This window comes from Anopheles arabiensis, chromosome 2, assembly GCF_016920715.1.
Source record: "Anopheles arabiensis isolate DONGOLA chromosome 2, AaraD3, whole genome shotgun sequence".
In the NCBI taxonomy this organism is placed as follows: domain Eukaryota; kingdom Metazoa; phylum Arthropoda; class Insecta; order Diptera; family Culicidae; genus Anopheles; species Anopheles arabiensis.
Window position 1 is genome coordinate 46,253,849 of NC_053517.1, and position 17,928 is coordinate 46,271,776.

Below are 17,928 nucleotides of genomic sequence, written 5' to 3' on the forward strand. Positions count from 1 at the left end.
AACACAGGCTACGTGATAAGCTGGCGAAATTTTAACCTATTTCAACGGAAAATCGTCGTTCATGTGATCGATTAGGTCGAATGATGGATAAATAAAATCACAAGTTAATTAAAATGAACTGAACCGAAACTATTCATCGGCTGCTTGTTTCTTCTTGTTTTGGGCGAACCATGCGAGCTTGTAAACAAACATTGACAGGTCTCCCCCACAATATGGCGCCCAGAAAAAGCTATAAAAATCAACCTTCTAAATATATACACCTTGGTTTCCAATGCTGTTACAACGGTCGAATATGACGATCCGAGCGTAACTAACAAATGGCAAACCACATCAAGCTCTTCCAGCACAGCACCAGTAGCCCGATATTCCCGCACTAGTTTATCAAACTTTAAAAAATGCTGCTGAAGTGTTCCGCCCTCGAAACGAAGAGTAAGCATTTGTCGCTTCAAATGCATGCGACTTGCAATGCTGCGTCGCTCGAACACACGCCGAAGAGCATCCCATACGTCCTTTGGAGTTTTCTGGTCCTGAATGTACTCCAATTGCGAGTCGTGTATTCTCGATACAAGTAATGATTTGCATCGCCGATCTAACTTGGCCCGCGCTTCACGGTTCCGCTCCTTTTCCCTAGCTATCGCCTCACTATCTCCCGCCTCGTCCTTCAGCACCTCTAGCCCATCCGCGTTCGTATTAATGCACTCTAACAGCTCATGCTCCTCCAAGAGAATTGTCATGCGATACTTCCATGCGGTATAATTTGTGCCGTCAAACAGCGGGAGAAAATGACGATCGTTCTTTTCTTGCTCCATCACAATTTCGATTATTCACTTTCCCTTTGTTCAAAAACGTGCTGGGCCCATAACCTAAAATTGTATTTATTGAAGCAAAAACGATATGCGACTTGTCGCTACAAAAGTACAGGAAAGAAGAAGTTCAATGAATCAAGATTAACGGCATGACTGCCAACCTAAAAGAGAGAAATGCGTTCCCAATGAACAAAGTCCAAATGTCAAAGTGACATCCGAATAAGCAATAGTTAAGCAGAGGTTGCTCACTTTAACACATGAAACCCTTAGGAAATAATAAACATGTCTAAATATGTACACATAACAAATGGGACAAAATTGTCCTATATGGCGGTTTTAGTATGGTTGAAAAGTCCGGCGGTTCTAGTGTTAATGCGAGGGCTCTGGGGCGGTGAACTTGTATGGCGTGCGAGCCCTCGCGTGCCCTCGCAAATCGCTGTCAATTGCATGTCGGGCAGAGGGAAGGAGAAAGCGCCCCAATCGAGGGAAGCTTCGATATCCCGCCAACATATGGCGCCACCAGCTTTTATACTATTTTTAGAATGTATGAGTTGTTTGCCGTCTGCTAAACGAAGTCTTTCTATATTCCGTTTAGGTTCAATGCTTTTGTCATTTAGAAACCTTTTAGTGGTCAGTTTTTTTTTGACAAACAAATCCATTTCAGATCAATTTGGTAGCAATTAGTGTTGGGAAAAAGAGCACAATTAGTTGTGCTGTGCGCACACGCACGCACATCTCAGTGTGCGGTGCACATTTCGCACTGTGCGCGCACTCCGCACTGTGCGCGCACTCCGCACTTTTCGCACGCTTCGCACAGTGCGCGCACTTTTCGCACACTCCGCACAGTGCGAGCACACTCCGCACTTTTCGCACACTTCGCACAGTGCAAGCTTCACTTGCTTCACTTTGCACTGTGCGAGCACACTTCGTACCATGGTGGTACGTACACAAAGACCACGACCACACGACCAGTGTCAGCTTTTTCTCTTAGAGTTCATTTACTCAGCCATCGGGTTCGTCTAACAGTGGATGAACTTGGCGGACACCTGACCTCTTCAAGCCCAACCCCCCTCCCCCCCACTCCGCCCGCCCATCCACGATGGCTATTATTGGTCCCAACAGAAAGCATGTGTAGATCCATGCAAATATTGGAAACTCCATCGATTTGACATACACCTATTTCGAATCCTTTAAAGGGTATAGACAATATTTTTTCAATCTAAGAGCCCCCTTCTACGCTGCACTTCATTCCTCGCTCTTCTTTTCCACGCTTTTACGCATGGCAAAAGCGCAGAACGCTGAAACACGCGCGCACTGCTGAAATCAATACAATTTAATCATCGTTGGCCCAAGGCATTGGGTAGAGCGAGAAACAACATAATTCTTTGCAAGTGTGGATGGCCGGTGCACGAGCACACCGAAACCGCGCGGAGACATTTGCTGCGATAATCGAATGCACAGAACGCTGCGCTTGACCACGATTGAAAACCCGTTACACAAACACAAGGATAGAACACACCCAGACAAAAATTTAAAGGCCCCGAAACACAATATCAACACAGCGGTCCGTAGCCGGAGAAATTATCAGGAAAAATCGGCTGACACCAAGCACCAAGCAGTCTCTTTAAAACAACTATGAACTGTGAAGGTCGTAGGTAAACGACGCTCCAGTGGGTTGAGGTTTCTCTTGAATTTGGCTGAGATAAAACGTGTCTGTGCTTGTACTCGGAGCCACCGCTTTGCGATTGTGCAATAAAACAGACAGCTGGTTTCACGCGAAAACTGTTATTCGCGTCGCAGGCTTGCGATAGCAGCGCATGTTTTGATGCAAAAATTACAATTTTCACTCGGAGTCCTAGTCAAATTTTGTGATTAACTGAAGAGAAGGGGACAAGGGACAGGGCGAGAGGGGGGGGGGCGATGGGCATGTGTGTGGTATGAATGTGTGCAAGCGATTTATGGATCTTTGATTCGCCCCGACTTGAACTCGTTGCACCAACAGATCGGAGTCGCTAATGCTAACTGATGCTAATACTTAAAGGCGGTTTGTCTAAATATGCTCAGTACTATACCACCTGACTTCCTGTAACATGGTACGAAGTGTGCTCGCACAGTACAAAGTGAAGCATTGCACGAAATTTGCGAAACATGCTCGCACTGTGCGAAGTGTGCGAAATGTGCGAAAAGTCCGGACTGTGCTTGCACTGTGCGTAAAGTGCGCGCACTGTGCGGAGTGTGCTCGCACAGTATGAAGTGTGTTCACACTGTGCGAAAAGTGCGCGCACTGTGCGGAGTGTGCGAAAAGTGCCCGCACTGTGCGAAGTGTGCGAAAAGTGCGGAGTGCGCACGCACTGTGCGAAAAGTGCGCGCACCGTGCGGAGTGTGCTCGCACTGTGCGAAAAGTGCGAAGTGCGCGCACTGTGCGAAGTGTGCTCGCACAGTACAAAGTGTGCTGTGCAGTGCGCACAATGAGGTGTGCTGTGCGCACAGTGCGCACTCGCGCACAATGTCCAACACTAGTAGCAATGTCTCGAGTCAACGAAAGAAGTCTCTAACAAGCTTGTATAATACCGATTTCGTTTCAGTTAGTGTAGCGCGATTTTGTTTGACACATTTCTGATTGAATCAGATAATCGACACTATAGTAGTAGACAACGCGATTCGTAGGGTGGCAACTGAGAGCGGTCATTCCAGGGCCTATAATTATTGGCAAATTAACACGGTTATGATGATTTCTAATGATTGAAAACCATCAAATACAATGTTTAAAGCCCACATTTCGGAGATCCATGCAATGGTCTTTTTTATTGTTGTGTTCCTTTCTTTCTTCGGTTATTACTACTCAGAGAGGTACACGCGTTTGTAACATAAAACGAACATATAACTTGTATTAACATCTTCTTCTTCTTTGGCTCTACAACCGTTGTCGGTCAAGGCCTGCCTGTACCCACTTGTGGGCTTGGCTTTCAGTGACTAATTGATTCCCCCATACCATACTACGTATGGCGGCGCGGTCTATTTGGGAATTGAACCCATGACGGGCATGTTGTATTAACATAAAAGACGTTAATCTAACGTAAAAACGAAGACTGTTTCCCGCCGTTCCCTTACCGTGCGCTATCCTTAATTGCCAGTTGCCAAGTGCCGGCGTGTTCACCGGTCGACCCCGTTGACCGCGCAAACGATGACCCGGATGGATTGCACGCACACATCAACCGATGATCACTCACGCGCCAACGGTGAGTTACCAGTAGCAATCCATCTGGTCCAGGATAGCTCACAACATTTATGTTCCTTTGTTTTCATATGCTGCTATGTTAATGCTTCAGTTCCACGCATTCTAGATTGATCCTAAGAAAACTTGACAAACTTTAACTAAAAGGATTCATTACCTGGTGCATATGCACGTTTTCGTCCTGCATGCATTTTTTCTCCTAATTTCTTTCCACCCATCGGGTGTACCTCCACCGACAAACCGACGTGACACTTCGAACAAAATGAGCTTCAAAAGTTGTCTCCTTATTTCAAATGAAAATACGTTAAACACTAGCGCCATCTCTTTAACGATTCGCTTACTACACTGACACAGAGAAGAAACTTCTAAATCCTCTTTTTGTTTTTCTTCGCAAATTCCAATGCGTATTGTTTTATGTACTTCTCACATCTTTTGCATTGATTTGGAAACTTATAAAATCATTTTCCTGGGTGTTTTGTCCAATAATTCTCACAAAATCTTGCCTCACACTTCCTTCGCAATTTGTATTTAGAAAAGTTGTGTTTACATCGAAGCAGCAGTGAACAGAGCTTACTTTGACAGAAGTGATCGCCTCACTGGTAAATGACAGTACTTTCGTGTTGGACACTTTTGTAACGCCAGTGTCACGTCGGTTTGTCGGTGGTAGGACTGCGCATTTGAATGGCGAGATTTAATATTTATTAGGCCGAATAGTCTGCAGCGTAGAGGATAGGAGGGTACAGGAGTGCTATAACCGCGTAGAAATCTACGCACTGCGACCCGCGTTAAATTCCTCTATACCCCCTCTCTAATCTCTGCATAGCAATCAGCCGTACCGGCGAACTCGTTCGACGAGAAACATTCGTCGCTCATGAGTGGACAGGGTTGTACCACTAGATTGGGCTATCTAATTTTTGAACATAGAGGGCTATGAAATGAGTGAAAATGAGCGTCGCGGCGAACGTTCCCGGGAACGAACGACCACCCCGATACGGCCGATAGTCCAATACCGAACGAACCCAGCAACTGTGAGTAATAACTGCGAAGTAAATTTCACCGTCTCGAAAATAAGCTTTCGTAAGAATTTAACATTTAATTAGAGCAACAAAAACAGTGTATCCAGGTACATGATATTTACCTAAGATTTACGTGAAAAAAGTTATCATATTAATCAAATTTAAAAATTTTAATGTTAAAGATTGTAAAATGTATCACTTGAGGCAAAATGGTCTTTATGTTTTGACAGGAGCAACATAATGAGGCTGTGGTATAAGCTAAGGTCGCTACAATGCACTAGCTTTGCATAAATAAAACTGTACTGCATATATACTATATCGCCAAGAAAAAATACTAACAACACGTGAATTATTGAAATATTCCAGCATTTGACTAATTTATTCAACTTCTTCTATTTGGCATAACGTCTTACGCGGACATGCCGGCCTATACAGGCTTTTGAGACTAGTGTTGGGCATTGTGCGCGAGTGCGCACTGTGCGCACAGCACACCTCATTGTGCGCACTGCACAGCACACTTTGTAAAGTGCGAGCACACTTCGCACAGTGCGCGCACTTCGCACTTTTCGCACACTTCGCACAGTGCGGGCACTTTTCGCACACTCCGCACAGTGCGCGCACTTTTCACACAGTGTGAGCACACTTCATACTGTGCGAGCACACTCCGCACAGTGCGCGCAAGCCTGCGACGCGAATAACAGTTTTCGCGTGAAACCAGCTGTCTGTTTTATTGCACAATCGCAAAGCGGTGGCTCCGAGTACAAGCACAGACACGTTTTATCTCAGCCAAATTCAAGAGAAACCTCAACCCACTGGAGCGTCGTTTACCTACGACCTTCACAGTTCATAGTTGTTTTAAAGAGACTGCTTGGTGCTTGGTGTCAGCCGATTTTTCCTGATAATTTCTCCGGCTACGGACCGCTGTGTTGATATTGTGTTTCGGGGCCTTTAAATTTTTGTCTGGGTGTGTTCTATCCTTGTGTTTGTGTAACGGGTTTTCAATCGTGGTCAAGCGCAGCGTTCTGTGCATTCGATTATCGCAGCAAATGTCTCCGCGCGGTTTCGGTGTGCTCGTGCACCGGCCATCTACACTTGCAAAGAAATATGTTGTTTCTCGCTCTACCCAATACCTTGGGCCAACGATGATTAAATTGTATTGATTTCAGCAGTGCGCGCGTGTTTCAGCGTTCTGCGCTTTTAATTCCACAATCACAATTCTATGCAAGAGCTTAAACCAAAGCCTGAAGTTCAATGTTGTGATCCATTTTGCCTCTATGTTTTGATGTGTTTTGACATTTTGTGTAAGACCATTTTGCAAGGCCATTTTACCCCACACAATAAATTTTCATGACTTTTGATGTTGTTTTTTAAATCCATTTTAAACGTACAGGCGTCCCCCGAGTTATGACCCCCTCGAGTTACGACGATTCGCAGATACGACGATTTTAATTTAGACAATTTAAAATGTCATTGAGAAGAAATTGATGTATTTTTTTTGAATTTCTGAGCTCATAACCGTTTCAAACACATTTCCTCAAATTCCACAACTACCTGGTCTTGAATATCTATATTGTTTAAACGGCTTCTGGAGGATAGGTAATACATTACCATATATTACTTTAAATAAAATACACGATTTCATAGATTTCGACATTTTTAGACTCATCAATTTCGGTTATAAACTTTATGTTCACAAATATTCGACATACGACTATTTCGACTTACGCCTTACTTTAGGGCATTTTTTCGGTCCCAAATACAGTCGTATGTCGGGGGACACCTGTATATATTTTTTATTAATGCGTTATCTTATGATTGTTATTGATGAAGAAGACGTTGAAGTATCAATTGATGTCAAAATAACAGTGGAAAGTGGTTTAATCAATAAGATACAGATCAACATCCTTAACCGGTCCATTTTGCCCCGCTTTCCCCTACTTCGGTAGAATGCAAGAGGAAAACCACACCCAAACCCTATTGTCAGTAAGACCGTAGTCCTGTCGACCCAGGAGGGCACTGACTCTCAAAATTAAGTGCACGGACGTAAATATAAGTAAAAAATAAGAAAAAGTGTAGCGTGCGTGTTAATATGAAGATTATAGATGAAATTTTGAGGCTGTCCGGAATATGAATCAAAACGTCCGTAGTTTGAAACAAACGCTCGAAACTGTCCAGAATATGAATCAAAATATTGTTGCAGTCATTTTTTTCTCAATTGTAGAAGCCTAGATCATTAAGCCAAGATCATACGACATATCCTACACGGTTAATGATTTCTTTCGATGTAAGCAAAGTTTCGATAGTCTTTTTCTTTTTTGTTAAAATATCATTTAATGTATTTTTTCCGCTTCCAATCTTTCATCCCCATGCCGGTTTGTTTTCCATTAACTCTCTATTATTAGTGGTATTCACATTCGTTTCTCGCTTAATTTGGTTTGTTAGCTTAAACTCCAACCCACCCAACTACTACTACCACTCAGGCGGGAATTCACATCGATCCCACCTTTCCCACATTGCCCTTGTCGGCGCAAAGTGAATGGAAGGAAAAAAGATCAAGCGAACAACACGCGAGTCCTCGATCTTAAACCCTTGTCACACGCGCTGTGGCCATTCGTCGCTTTCTCTTCTTAGTGACGATAACCGGGTGACTTAAAGATAGCGCAGAGAATGTAACTACCAATCGCACCATGGGCGTTGGAAGTGATAATTCCCATCCCAATGGCGGATGCAGATGCACTTTCCCTTACATTATTTTTTTATACCCATCAACTACTGCATATTGCAGGGCTACCACTACTACACTGCTGCTGCTGTTGCTGCTAGCTAAGCTATCTTTATTACAAACCGTCAGCGTATTCCCTCGTTCGAACGGGAGGTGGTGGAAATCATTAGTGTATTGTTCTGAGTAAGAGTAACAACAATTGCGCTAGAGTGTTTGTTCCTGTATCGAATTGTAACAACAATAAAAAAAAATAAAAAGGTGCACGCGAGGTCAACCAATTAATTTTGCTTAAACTTAAAGCTTTACAACAGATTTCTCTAGTTTTTGTCTAAAATCGTAAGAAAAGACGGACTTAGCAAGAAGGTGAAAAATCCATTAAACAAATAACTGTTGTCCTTGAACGGGTGCTAATACTAGAGGCGATTTGTACCGGGTACTGTAAAAAGTGTTCTGGTGTTGAAGAAACGTCATAAGCCGTAGTGAGGTACGATTTGACAACCCTGCACTTCGACTCCTCAACGGAACGGAACACTCTTTACCGTTTAATTCACAGTATTAGGCTGTGTGTCCTTGGAATGGAATGAACCGGGGGAAACTCGAACAAAAGTTTAGCAAGCGTGTGTTGTACTTCCCAAAAAAAAATATTTTTCAATCAAAGCGTGTTGTTAATCATTCGCCGGAAAAATGAACGGAACAGTTATGACAAGTATGTGGACGTAACTAGGGAATAAAAATACATAAATATAATCTACAACAGCACCCTCCGGGCCCATTGCATGTTTGGGCCATTTTGTTTGTTTGCTATATAATTGTATAAGTTCGTTCCATTCGTTTTTCGCTAAGTCCAGTATGTCTAACAGTACACATCTGCACACACGTACACACACTCGTGTTTTTTTTTCATTTCTTTTACAATACTTTTGTCATGTTCACCTACTTTCCTTTCCCTTCTTTACGAGGGCAAATTCGTTTTCCCTACTTCACTGTACTGCTCGCTTTTGTTGTTGTCTCCTATTACTTTCTTCTGCACCATGCATTTGCCTCCTGCCACTGCGCAATCATTTGCTTATTTCTTAAGCTACTGTTTTACACTTCCTAAATTCTTTCCCACGCGCTAGTTGTGTAAGTTATCCCACTTGTCGGTAGTGTTGTTTTGTTTTATTCACTAAGTGTATATAGTTGTGTGAGTGTGTCTTTCTCTGTATGTGTGTGTGTGTGTGAACTACCACGTGCAATTAAATTAGTGTTGTGGTTTGCTTTATCATTTTAATAACATGCCTAGTTTTATCTGTGTTTTCTTTAATTGCCCTGCATATCCATCCAACCATCCAGCCATTCATCCATTCGTTCATCCGGGATTCAACCCGGGCCCTTGGTTTGGTGTGAACCCTTGTCCATTACACACTATCCTAACGTTAAATTACACTAGCGTCATGTTTTTCTTATGGATGGAAAGTATAGTTCCAGTTTCTCTGTGTGTATGTGTCCAACAGGCGCGTTTGTCTTTTCGCTTGTTAAATGGGGAGTAAAAGGACAGAACGAATGACGATGGTTTCGTTTCGTATGTGCTTGTATGCGTTGCTACATTAGTTTAGTATCCTGCCAACAGGATACGCTTCCTGGTTTGTCCAAACACATACACATGCACACGAACGCACCCGAACAGATCGTTAAAAATATTCCATTAAAATTAACTATTCTCGTAAACTGCATTACGAGTTTGGAAGAGACAAAGATAGAGAAAGAGAGAGAGAGAGAGAGAGAGAGAGAGAGAAAGAGAGAGAAAGAGAAGGAAAAAATTGTGTAAAGATGGATAGAGAACGAAGAGAGAGCTTTTTATCCATCCATTGTTGTTCGTGAGATTCCATTCATTTAGTGGTATTTACTGTCATGTGTGGTCTAACGGCTTGGCGCTTGTGTCTCGGGCCCACCGTTTCTCCTAATTGTTGACTAATTGAATACAAACACACACACACGCTGAGGAGTTTTCCCTTGTTTTATGTCCTAGAGTTGCCCGAAGAGGATTATTTCTTCATCCCTTTCGCTGGCTGCTACTATCTTCCATTTTCCGTTGAGGATACTCTCCCTTTCGACTGTGGAATGCTTGGAGTGCGCGCGTCAGCTTTTACGCGATGCTGCCCTTTGGAACTCATCCCCCCCTCCTTACTGCGGGAGGGGGGTTCGTCAGTGCAATGTGAGGTTTACTTTGCAAAGGTCAGATTGTATGTCTTGAGTGCCATCGGCTCGAGATAGATGTCGGTGAAGGAGGCGAGCCGTTCGCCCGGATGCAGCCCGGTCAGTGAGGTCGCCTGGATCGCGTCGATTCGTAACCGCCGGAACAGTTGCAGCTCCCGTGGCTCCGTCGGATGATGCTGATTGATCTCATTACCACCACCACCTCCGTCTCTTTCTCCACCGCCGCCGCCATCGATGACAGCATTGTTGGCAGGATTGCTAGTGCTGCTGCTACCGCTACTGCTACTGCTGCTACTGCCGTTACCGCAGAAGTAAGCGATCGTCTCCTCGCCCCCTATCCGACAGCTGTACCCTTGCCGCTGCAGTACGAGCAGCGCCGAGCTGGAGGGAAACAGGGGCAGATTGTTTTCGGTGAGCGTGCGCAGATTCAGCACGTGCAGATCGCACGGAAACTGGACGCGCAGAAGCCGCACCGCTCGGTTCAGCTCGAGCTGATTGCTCTCGTCGTACCGTTCGACGATGAACAGGTTGGCCGGATAGTTGAGCCCGTTCGCGAGCGCATTAGCAAAGATGCTGGGCAGCTGGTACGGGTCGGAGGTAGTGGTGCTGCTTTCCTTCTGCTGCTGCTGTTGCGGCTCCCGTTCCTCCTGCCCATTCGGTGCGACTGGTTCCACGTTCGGTGGCTGCTGTGCGTCGATCGTTTCCAGCGTCAGCCAAAACCGGTGCCGCGTCAGCCGGCTATCGATCACACCTTCGCCCATGCCGCGGTAATCGTCGTACAGCGTGCGCCGGTCGAGCATTACCTCTAGCTGGCCCGGCTCGAGGCTTGCCGCACCCTGGGCGTGCGTCGTCAGCAGTGTCAGCCGCATCCGATCGTCCTGGATGAAGGCGCCGGACGTGATCGGGAAGTAGTTACCCTCCACCCCGATGGCCGACACCTTGACGCGCTTCTGGTACTGGAAGCCGTTCAGGTCGGAGTAAAACTCCGGGTTTTCGCTAGCGCCATTCTCGATGTCGGTCACGAAGCGCATAAACAGCTCCGTCTCGCGGTTCTTCGGCGGCGCCTCGAAGTCGATATCGTTCTCGATGTAGATCGCGCTGTCCAGCACGCTGTTCGAGTTGTAGATGCGCACCGTGTGCGCTAGGAACGGCCCGTAAATGGCGGTCACATCGCTGGCCAGCGGGCCGGACGTGATCAGGATCGTCATGTCGCTGTACTGCTCCAGCACGTCCTTTTCCGAGTTGCGCTGCTCCGGATCGGTCTTGAACAGGTACGCGCCGGAATGGAACTGGGCGCTCTTGTACGCGGCGAACTTGATCGCGCACTGGATCTGCTTGCCCATGTGCTTCTTCGTGACCGACTTGAGGAAGCCGCTCTGCTCGTCGAACAGCAGCCGCATCTTGTAGTTCTCCAGCTGGATGTCGCCCGGCTGCTTGGTGCGCACCTCGAACGCTTTCGTCTTCTCGTCCTGACACTCCGTACAGTACAGCGTGGCCATCTTGCCCTGGTAGCCGTCCTCGTCGTACGCCGCCGTGTAGGTGGTGAGCGAGAGCGGCGCCAGCCGGGCCACAAACATCACCTCGTACTCCTTGTCCGAGGGGACGATCTTGCGCGACGTGTACGACGTCTCGGTAATGTTCCACACGGGGTTGATCTGGATGTCGATCGCTTTGCCGGCCGCGTCCAGTATCTTGACGCGCGGCGTCAGCGTGCGTATCGTGACGACTTCCAGCCGCTCCTGGGCGAGCGCATTGTACACGATAAAGTCTGTGCTGCGGCCTTCCGTCACAATGATGGGCGTTTTGCGAGGCAGTTTGCCAAAGTTGTCCCGTTCGAGCTCCCCGATCAGGAAGCCGTGCTGCTGCTGGTCGTGCGGTTTCCGCTGCACCAGCAGCTCGATCGTTTTCTCCTGCAGCTTCACCGTGTCCTGGATGCTCTCGAACAGGCGCAGCGCGTAGTCGCGCATCACGTTCGCCTTCGAGGTGCCGGTGATGGCGTCGTGATGCTGAAACAGCCCCAGATTGCGCCGCGCCAGTATCATCTTTTCGTAGTTCTTTTCGTAAATTTTGAACGCGTTCGAGCTGCCGGTCTGCCGCGCCCGGTTGAACGCGATCGTGAACAGTATCTCCAGGCTGCGCAGGTTGTGCTCGAGCTCGCGGCTCAGTATCTTGTAGTACGGGCGGGTGGTGAAGTAGCCGGACCAGTACGCCGGCCGGCCCTCGTTGAAGATGTCGGCGTACACGAAGAAGTCGCCCTTGAGCGTCGGGAAGCGATCGTACCGTTCGCGAATCGCGTTAAAATAGTCCACCGGCGTGCCGAAGCTGATTTCGGCGTTGTACTTCGCCCGATGCTCGTTGATGTAGTCGATCAGCTTCTTGTAGTTCGTGTACTGCTGCTCCATTTCTTTCTCCTTGTTGTAGCGGAAATCGTCCCCGACCGGGATGAGCGCCACGTTGTGCGGGAACAGCGAGGCCGTGCGGGAGTACTGCTCCATCAGCAGGTCCGCCTTGGCTTCGATGTTTTCCGGCGTGATGAACTGCGCCTTGATCGAGTACTCGGTGTACTCGCCCGGGATCTTGCGGAAGTCAAAGTTCAGACAGATGAACGGATGCGGACCGCACGAGTGCTTGATCGAGTAGATGTCGAACGGCATGTTGTGCGTTAGCATGCTGTGAGCGCGCGCCTGACTGGCGCCACTGTCCGAGGGATTTTTCCAGTATGGCGTCCAGAGGAAATCTCCGTACCGGTGGCGGGCGAACCACTGTTTCCAGGCGTAGTGGATGCGCTGAATGATCGTGCCCTTGAAGCCGGAAGCAGCTAGCAAATACGGCACGGTACTGCCATGCCCGAACGGATCAATACTCCAGCCCGTCTTGGGCGTTATGTTTAGGTTCGCCTTTACCCACTGGTGTCCTGCAAGCAGAAGAAGTTTATTAGAGCGTTTGAATTCGAAAGCGAACAGTGTTTGAGTTTGGTGGTGAAACTTACCTTCAATTAGCTGGTCAACCATTGCGTACAGATGAGCGTTCGCTTCGTCCGTCATCACCCAGCCCCCGGTAGTAATTTCCAATCGGCCAGATTGTACCAATTTCTTTAGTATCTGCAAGTGAAATGACACGTCCGTATGGTATTGTATGAGTAATTGTAACATAGGGTTTATAATTATGTTTTTTTTCTTCCTCAAATTTGATATGCTTGATAGGCTGCCTACATTTCAGTGATTTCCGTTTAATAATAAAATGATCTTAACCAGTTTGTGCGAAATTATAATTTTTTTTCACTGTTTTTTCTACATGAATACTTTACACGGAAAAGCCGCACGAGAATAATAATTAGCTGCAAGGATAAAATTCGGATCGTTAGCTAGAAATCCCATTTGCCCTTTACATCGCAGCAGTTCCGAAAACATACTTTGGGTTGGTCTGAGTAAAGCAAAATGGTAATGACTGTTAAATTCATACGCTTGTTCACCGTTTTGGCATAACCACCGATGTGGCTTTATTTAGGTTTACTAGAATTGTTTTACTGCTACATGACCGATTAGTCAGTTCTTGTTAGAGGGGAAATTGTTTTGAGTTAGCATTTCCATTGGCCTGGGAGCCAATAATGCAAAAGCGACTTTGAAGGATCTTTTTTTATAAAATGACTATTCTAGCACTAAGAGCATTCCTAAACAATCCCAGAATCAATCAGATGACAACGAACATCCGCAAAAGGTTTTTTGGCTTCATATTAGTGGAAGGACACAAACGATTGTCGATTCATTTTTAGTGAAGCACATTATACTTTTGATTGGACATTGTTTTGTATTTCACAGAAATGGTAAAACTTGGTAAAAATTCAATCTCAATCCAAAGAACGCTATTTTGAACTTACCAAACACGTCTAAACCACTGGCAACCACTTAAACTTAAAGTTCAGTTCAATTAAGCGATACGAGCAAAGTAAATGTGTTCTGGTTTTGGTCTACAATCTATTCTCTCCTTTGTTATCAAATTATGACATACTATCATAACCACTCTAATAATAGCAAGAGTCCTCGATACAGAGCTGGACCTAAACCATCAAAAATAAATTTCCCACCCATTGCAACACCTACCCGTTGTTTAGTCGGATGGGCCTGATCCCACCACAGCTGCAGGAAGCTGATTTCACTCCAGATGAACGACATGTTGCCGTACTCGGGCATTTTCGTGACGGCCAGGTTCAGAATTTGGCGCGAATCTGACTGGAAGTAGTTGACGAAAGTTTTCAGCCAGCCGGGATCGTTGTGCGAATGCGGAACCACCACAATCTTTGCGATATAAAGAAAGAGAGTGAGAGAGGGAAAAATAAAATTAAATGACTGAGGAAAGTGTGAAAATGTTTTATAAATTATATATTATCATTATAATTATATACATTAAGTATAAATTATCAGCAACGTGTGTTAGATACATAGAAGTGTCACTCTTGTTACCTTTAGCGGTGGCCTTTTCGGATCCTTTTGCAGCTTTTCATAGCGCGTTTCGAAGTCTTTGTCCCAGTATTCCTTGGTTTTCATCCATTCTGGCTGTGGAAGAGAGGATTTAAATGAAACATGAATTTTGATTACATTGTAATTTATATTAGCCTATATTTAAAGAGGAAGAGTATATGAATTACCACTAACTATGTATCCTGTAACCATATTTGAACCCTGATTCAAATATATTAACACGCTCTGCATGTCAAATGGTACCGAAACGGTTTCAGAACCACATCTAATTCCCATCAAATGGTTTAAACCGTTGACGAGCCTGCCCACGATTGCAAATTGGCAGTTAAACGGTCGCAAAACGTTTAACCCATTTTACGATCGACTAACGCCGCCTTCTTCTGTCTTCACCGCCGCAGTGGGGGTTGGATTCATGATTTACCGATGTAATAACACTTGAACTGTGCTAGCAATTAGCGAGCAATCGAAATCGGGTGCGCGCTAAGTATCACCGGCATGCCGTGTTCCCTCACTCCGCGAGCTGATCGTGTCATTATTTGGACGCGACCGAACGTGTGCCCGTCGTAGTGAGAGCTTCAATCACCGTACACGCTGTGGTGCACGTTTGGCGGGCTCATCTCGATCTCGAATGGAGAACTGTGTGTAGGATGAAGCTTTAGTGTAAAACAAAAACGAGAGACAGAAGCAATTACACGATACAGTACAGCCAGTCAATCAAGGTGGCAAAACGATGTCAGTCATTTGCATTCCAATTCCTCTGGTTCGCTGATTTATGTGTCGAGCGCCGCAACATAGCTGGTACATAAATAAATAACTAAACGGCAGTGGCGCACATTATCATGATTTGGGAGTGCGAGAAGGAGTGGGTTGTCGGGTGAGGCGATTCTATAATCTGAGCAAACCCGTAAAACGCGTGCGTAGAGGTGTAAAATTAAATGCAGAACATAATGCTAAACGGCATTTGATTTCATTTTTTATTTGATTGCAGAATATCGCTGCGGTAGGTTCGAGAGATTTTGAAAACATTATTTCATGTGATATTTGATATTTAGATATTTTATTATGTTATTTTATTATAACTGAATGAAGCTAATTGAACGCCTTCCTTAAAAAAGAGCTAGAGTGTGCACAAAACAAAGCTTGGAGTTAATAATTTAACAAGTTGTTATTATTACGGCACGAATACAGTTAAAAAACACGGGCGTCATGTCCGGTCAGAGTTTAGATAAAAAATTTAATGTAATGATAACAAATTATTCATGTTCCTTGCCTCTACATTAGCAACTGCATATAGATTAACTCACGCCAAACATTGGTCGTGATGATCGATGCTTATTTATTTATTACAGGTGTTTCTTCGAACGTTACAGTTTGTTACACTACCGTGAGAAAGTAGTGGTGAAAAAATTGGAAATTTTTGCGTTACGTAATTGATGGATAACGCCTTAGTAACACGGATAAGTCAAATCCTTTCTGAGGGCGACGATCGTAATGAGGCTTGAACCCACGACGGACATATTATTAAGTTCGTTCGAGTTGACGACTGTACCACGATATCGCTCTAATGATGCCCGCAAAGCATGATATTGGCATGCCTCTTGTAATTGCCTCATGTAGCAGATAGGAAGGATTGTTAAACAAACTTTATCAAAGAAATCATGCATCGATCGGAAATAAATAAATTACTATTCTTATAGAAATGATTGTAGCAACAAAACTCGTTCTATTGAGCAACGGCACTGTTAAACGAGCGTTGGTGTTGTTTTAATTTACTCATTTTTAGTAAAAACTCTCCGAAAAGGTGAATCTTATTTACGTCATAAGCGTGCCCACATAATTCATAATTTGCTCGTCTTCGCCACAAACCGACTACAATGGTCTCGAGCATAACAAAAATAGCTGTATGTACAGTCGTTGTTAGTCCTTAATAAGTAGTACTTTACATTATTCGCACACAGTCAAACCACAAACCAACTCAACGACTACAACGGTTGCGGTCGTGGGAATGTTTAAACTTCGCTCGACTCGCAGAATCAGGTCGGTGCGTGTCCTTCCGACGGTACGAACTGTGGTCCATTGCTAAAAGCGTAATGTGTTGTCAGTAGAAACTCCTAGCTTACAACATTCTGCCGTGGGTAACAAAAGGGGTAAAAATCAACGCTCGTCACCGGCCGGTCAGAGCGGTCCCGTCGGAATTTCCAACGGTTCAACGGAGTGGTTTGCTCGGTCATCCGTTTAGTAATGGGCGCAATGTTGCGGTCACTAGTATGCTCGGGCAGTTCGATAAGAGTGCTTAACTGTATTTTTCATCCAGCAATGACATTAATTGAATGGATGCTACATCAATCGCATTCACATCAGCGAGTTATTCCTTTGCTGATGTAAGTTATAGGTAGAAATGTGAAGAAAGTAACTTTAAGGACCTGTTCTATTTGCACAATATTATTGTTTAATTGTTTATTACTCGTTCAATGGATAACAATGGATCCGTGTGAATGTTCTTAAGTCTAATATTAGTTTAAAATAAGTAGTAAGATCATCTTAATAATTCGCTTCTAAGGCTGTTTTTAAAGGATTGCACTGAGGTTCCAAAATCAAACAAATGACGAACTTCGTTAAACACCCTAATCATGGAGTTGAGGGGGTCTCTAGATCCATATCCAGTTCGACTACGGTTCAGGGCAAGTAACGGACGAGAGCGAAGCTGAACAGCAGGCGCGTAAAAGTTTAACTGCTGGAGTAGGGAAGGACAGTCGATGTTACTTTGCAGTAAACCAGCCACAAATAGTTGTTGTGCGTTATGTATGCTAAGTAAAAAAATCATACATGTTGTCAAATTAATCATATATCATTTAAATGCACACTGCTGTCGGTGACTCATATGAAAGTTATGCTTTGAGCGCGCTCATCAGGTAAGAAGTTGTAACAAACTTTTTTGTGGTTCTAGATGAATTTAATTAGATGATTCTGTGGTCATCAGTGATTAGTAATTTGGTTTTGCATAATGCCAAACATCCAAGAAGTTTCCAATTGAATCATTTTGTTGATTCTATTCCTTCTTTTCTATCTCTTTAAAGATCCACCGGGTGATGAACGATAACAATGATCGGAAAACAATTCCCTTTCCTTACGGTTTTCTGGGACTTGTTGTGCAAACTAAATCTTGCGCTCACTCCTATTCTACCTCGCTGACAGCCTTGTTTAAAACATACCCAAAAACTTGCATTAAAGGCGCGAAAAAAAGGAAGGAGATAACACTCTCAAACCGATCGCTTGTGTACCCTAATCCTGCCAGCATCAAGCGCTCACCCGCTCTAGAGTGGATGATTCGTGTGACGCTATCCATACTTCGCTCCCAACCGTAGCCATACTTCTTCGGCTCTAACCTTCCCAACCGAATGGAGATAGAGCTATGAATATTATGCGCATACATGAATATTTTCCTCACACTCACATGCGGCCCATTTTTGTCAGC

The 17,928-nt window shown here is 44.9% G+C and overlaps 1 protein-coding gene across 2 annotated transcripts in view; it reads right to left on the reverse strand.

The window, feature by feature from the left end:
• Nucleotides 1-8,523: 8,523 nt before the first annotated feature.
• The window catches only part of LOC120893191 (alpha-mannosidase 2), a 93,027-nt gene continuing 83,622 nt past the window's right edge, over nucleotides 8,524-17,928 (reverse strand). For both annotated transcript variants that reach the window (XM_040294924.1, XM_040294923.1), the window contains 4 exons: nucleotides 14,436-14,528; nucleotides 14,076-14,270; nucleotides 12,965-13,076; nucleotides 8,524-12,889 (listed from right to left, as the gene is read on the reverse strand). In XM_040294924.1, coding sequence (XP_040150858.1) covers nucleotides 9,981-12,889; nucleotides 12,965-13,076; nucleotides 14,076-14,270; nucleotides 14,436-14,528 — 3,309 coding nt within the window. In that variant the 3' untranslated portion in view covers nucleotides 8,524-9,980. The remainder of the gene's footprint in view (nucleotides 12,890-12,964; nucleotides 13,077-14,075; nucleotides 14,271-14,435; nucleotides 14,529-17,928) is intronic.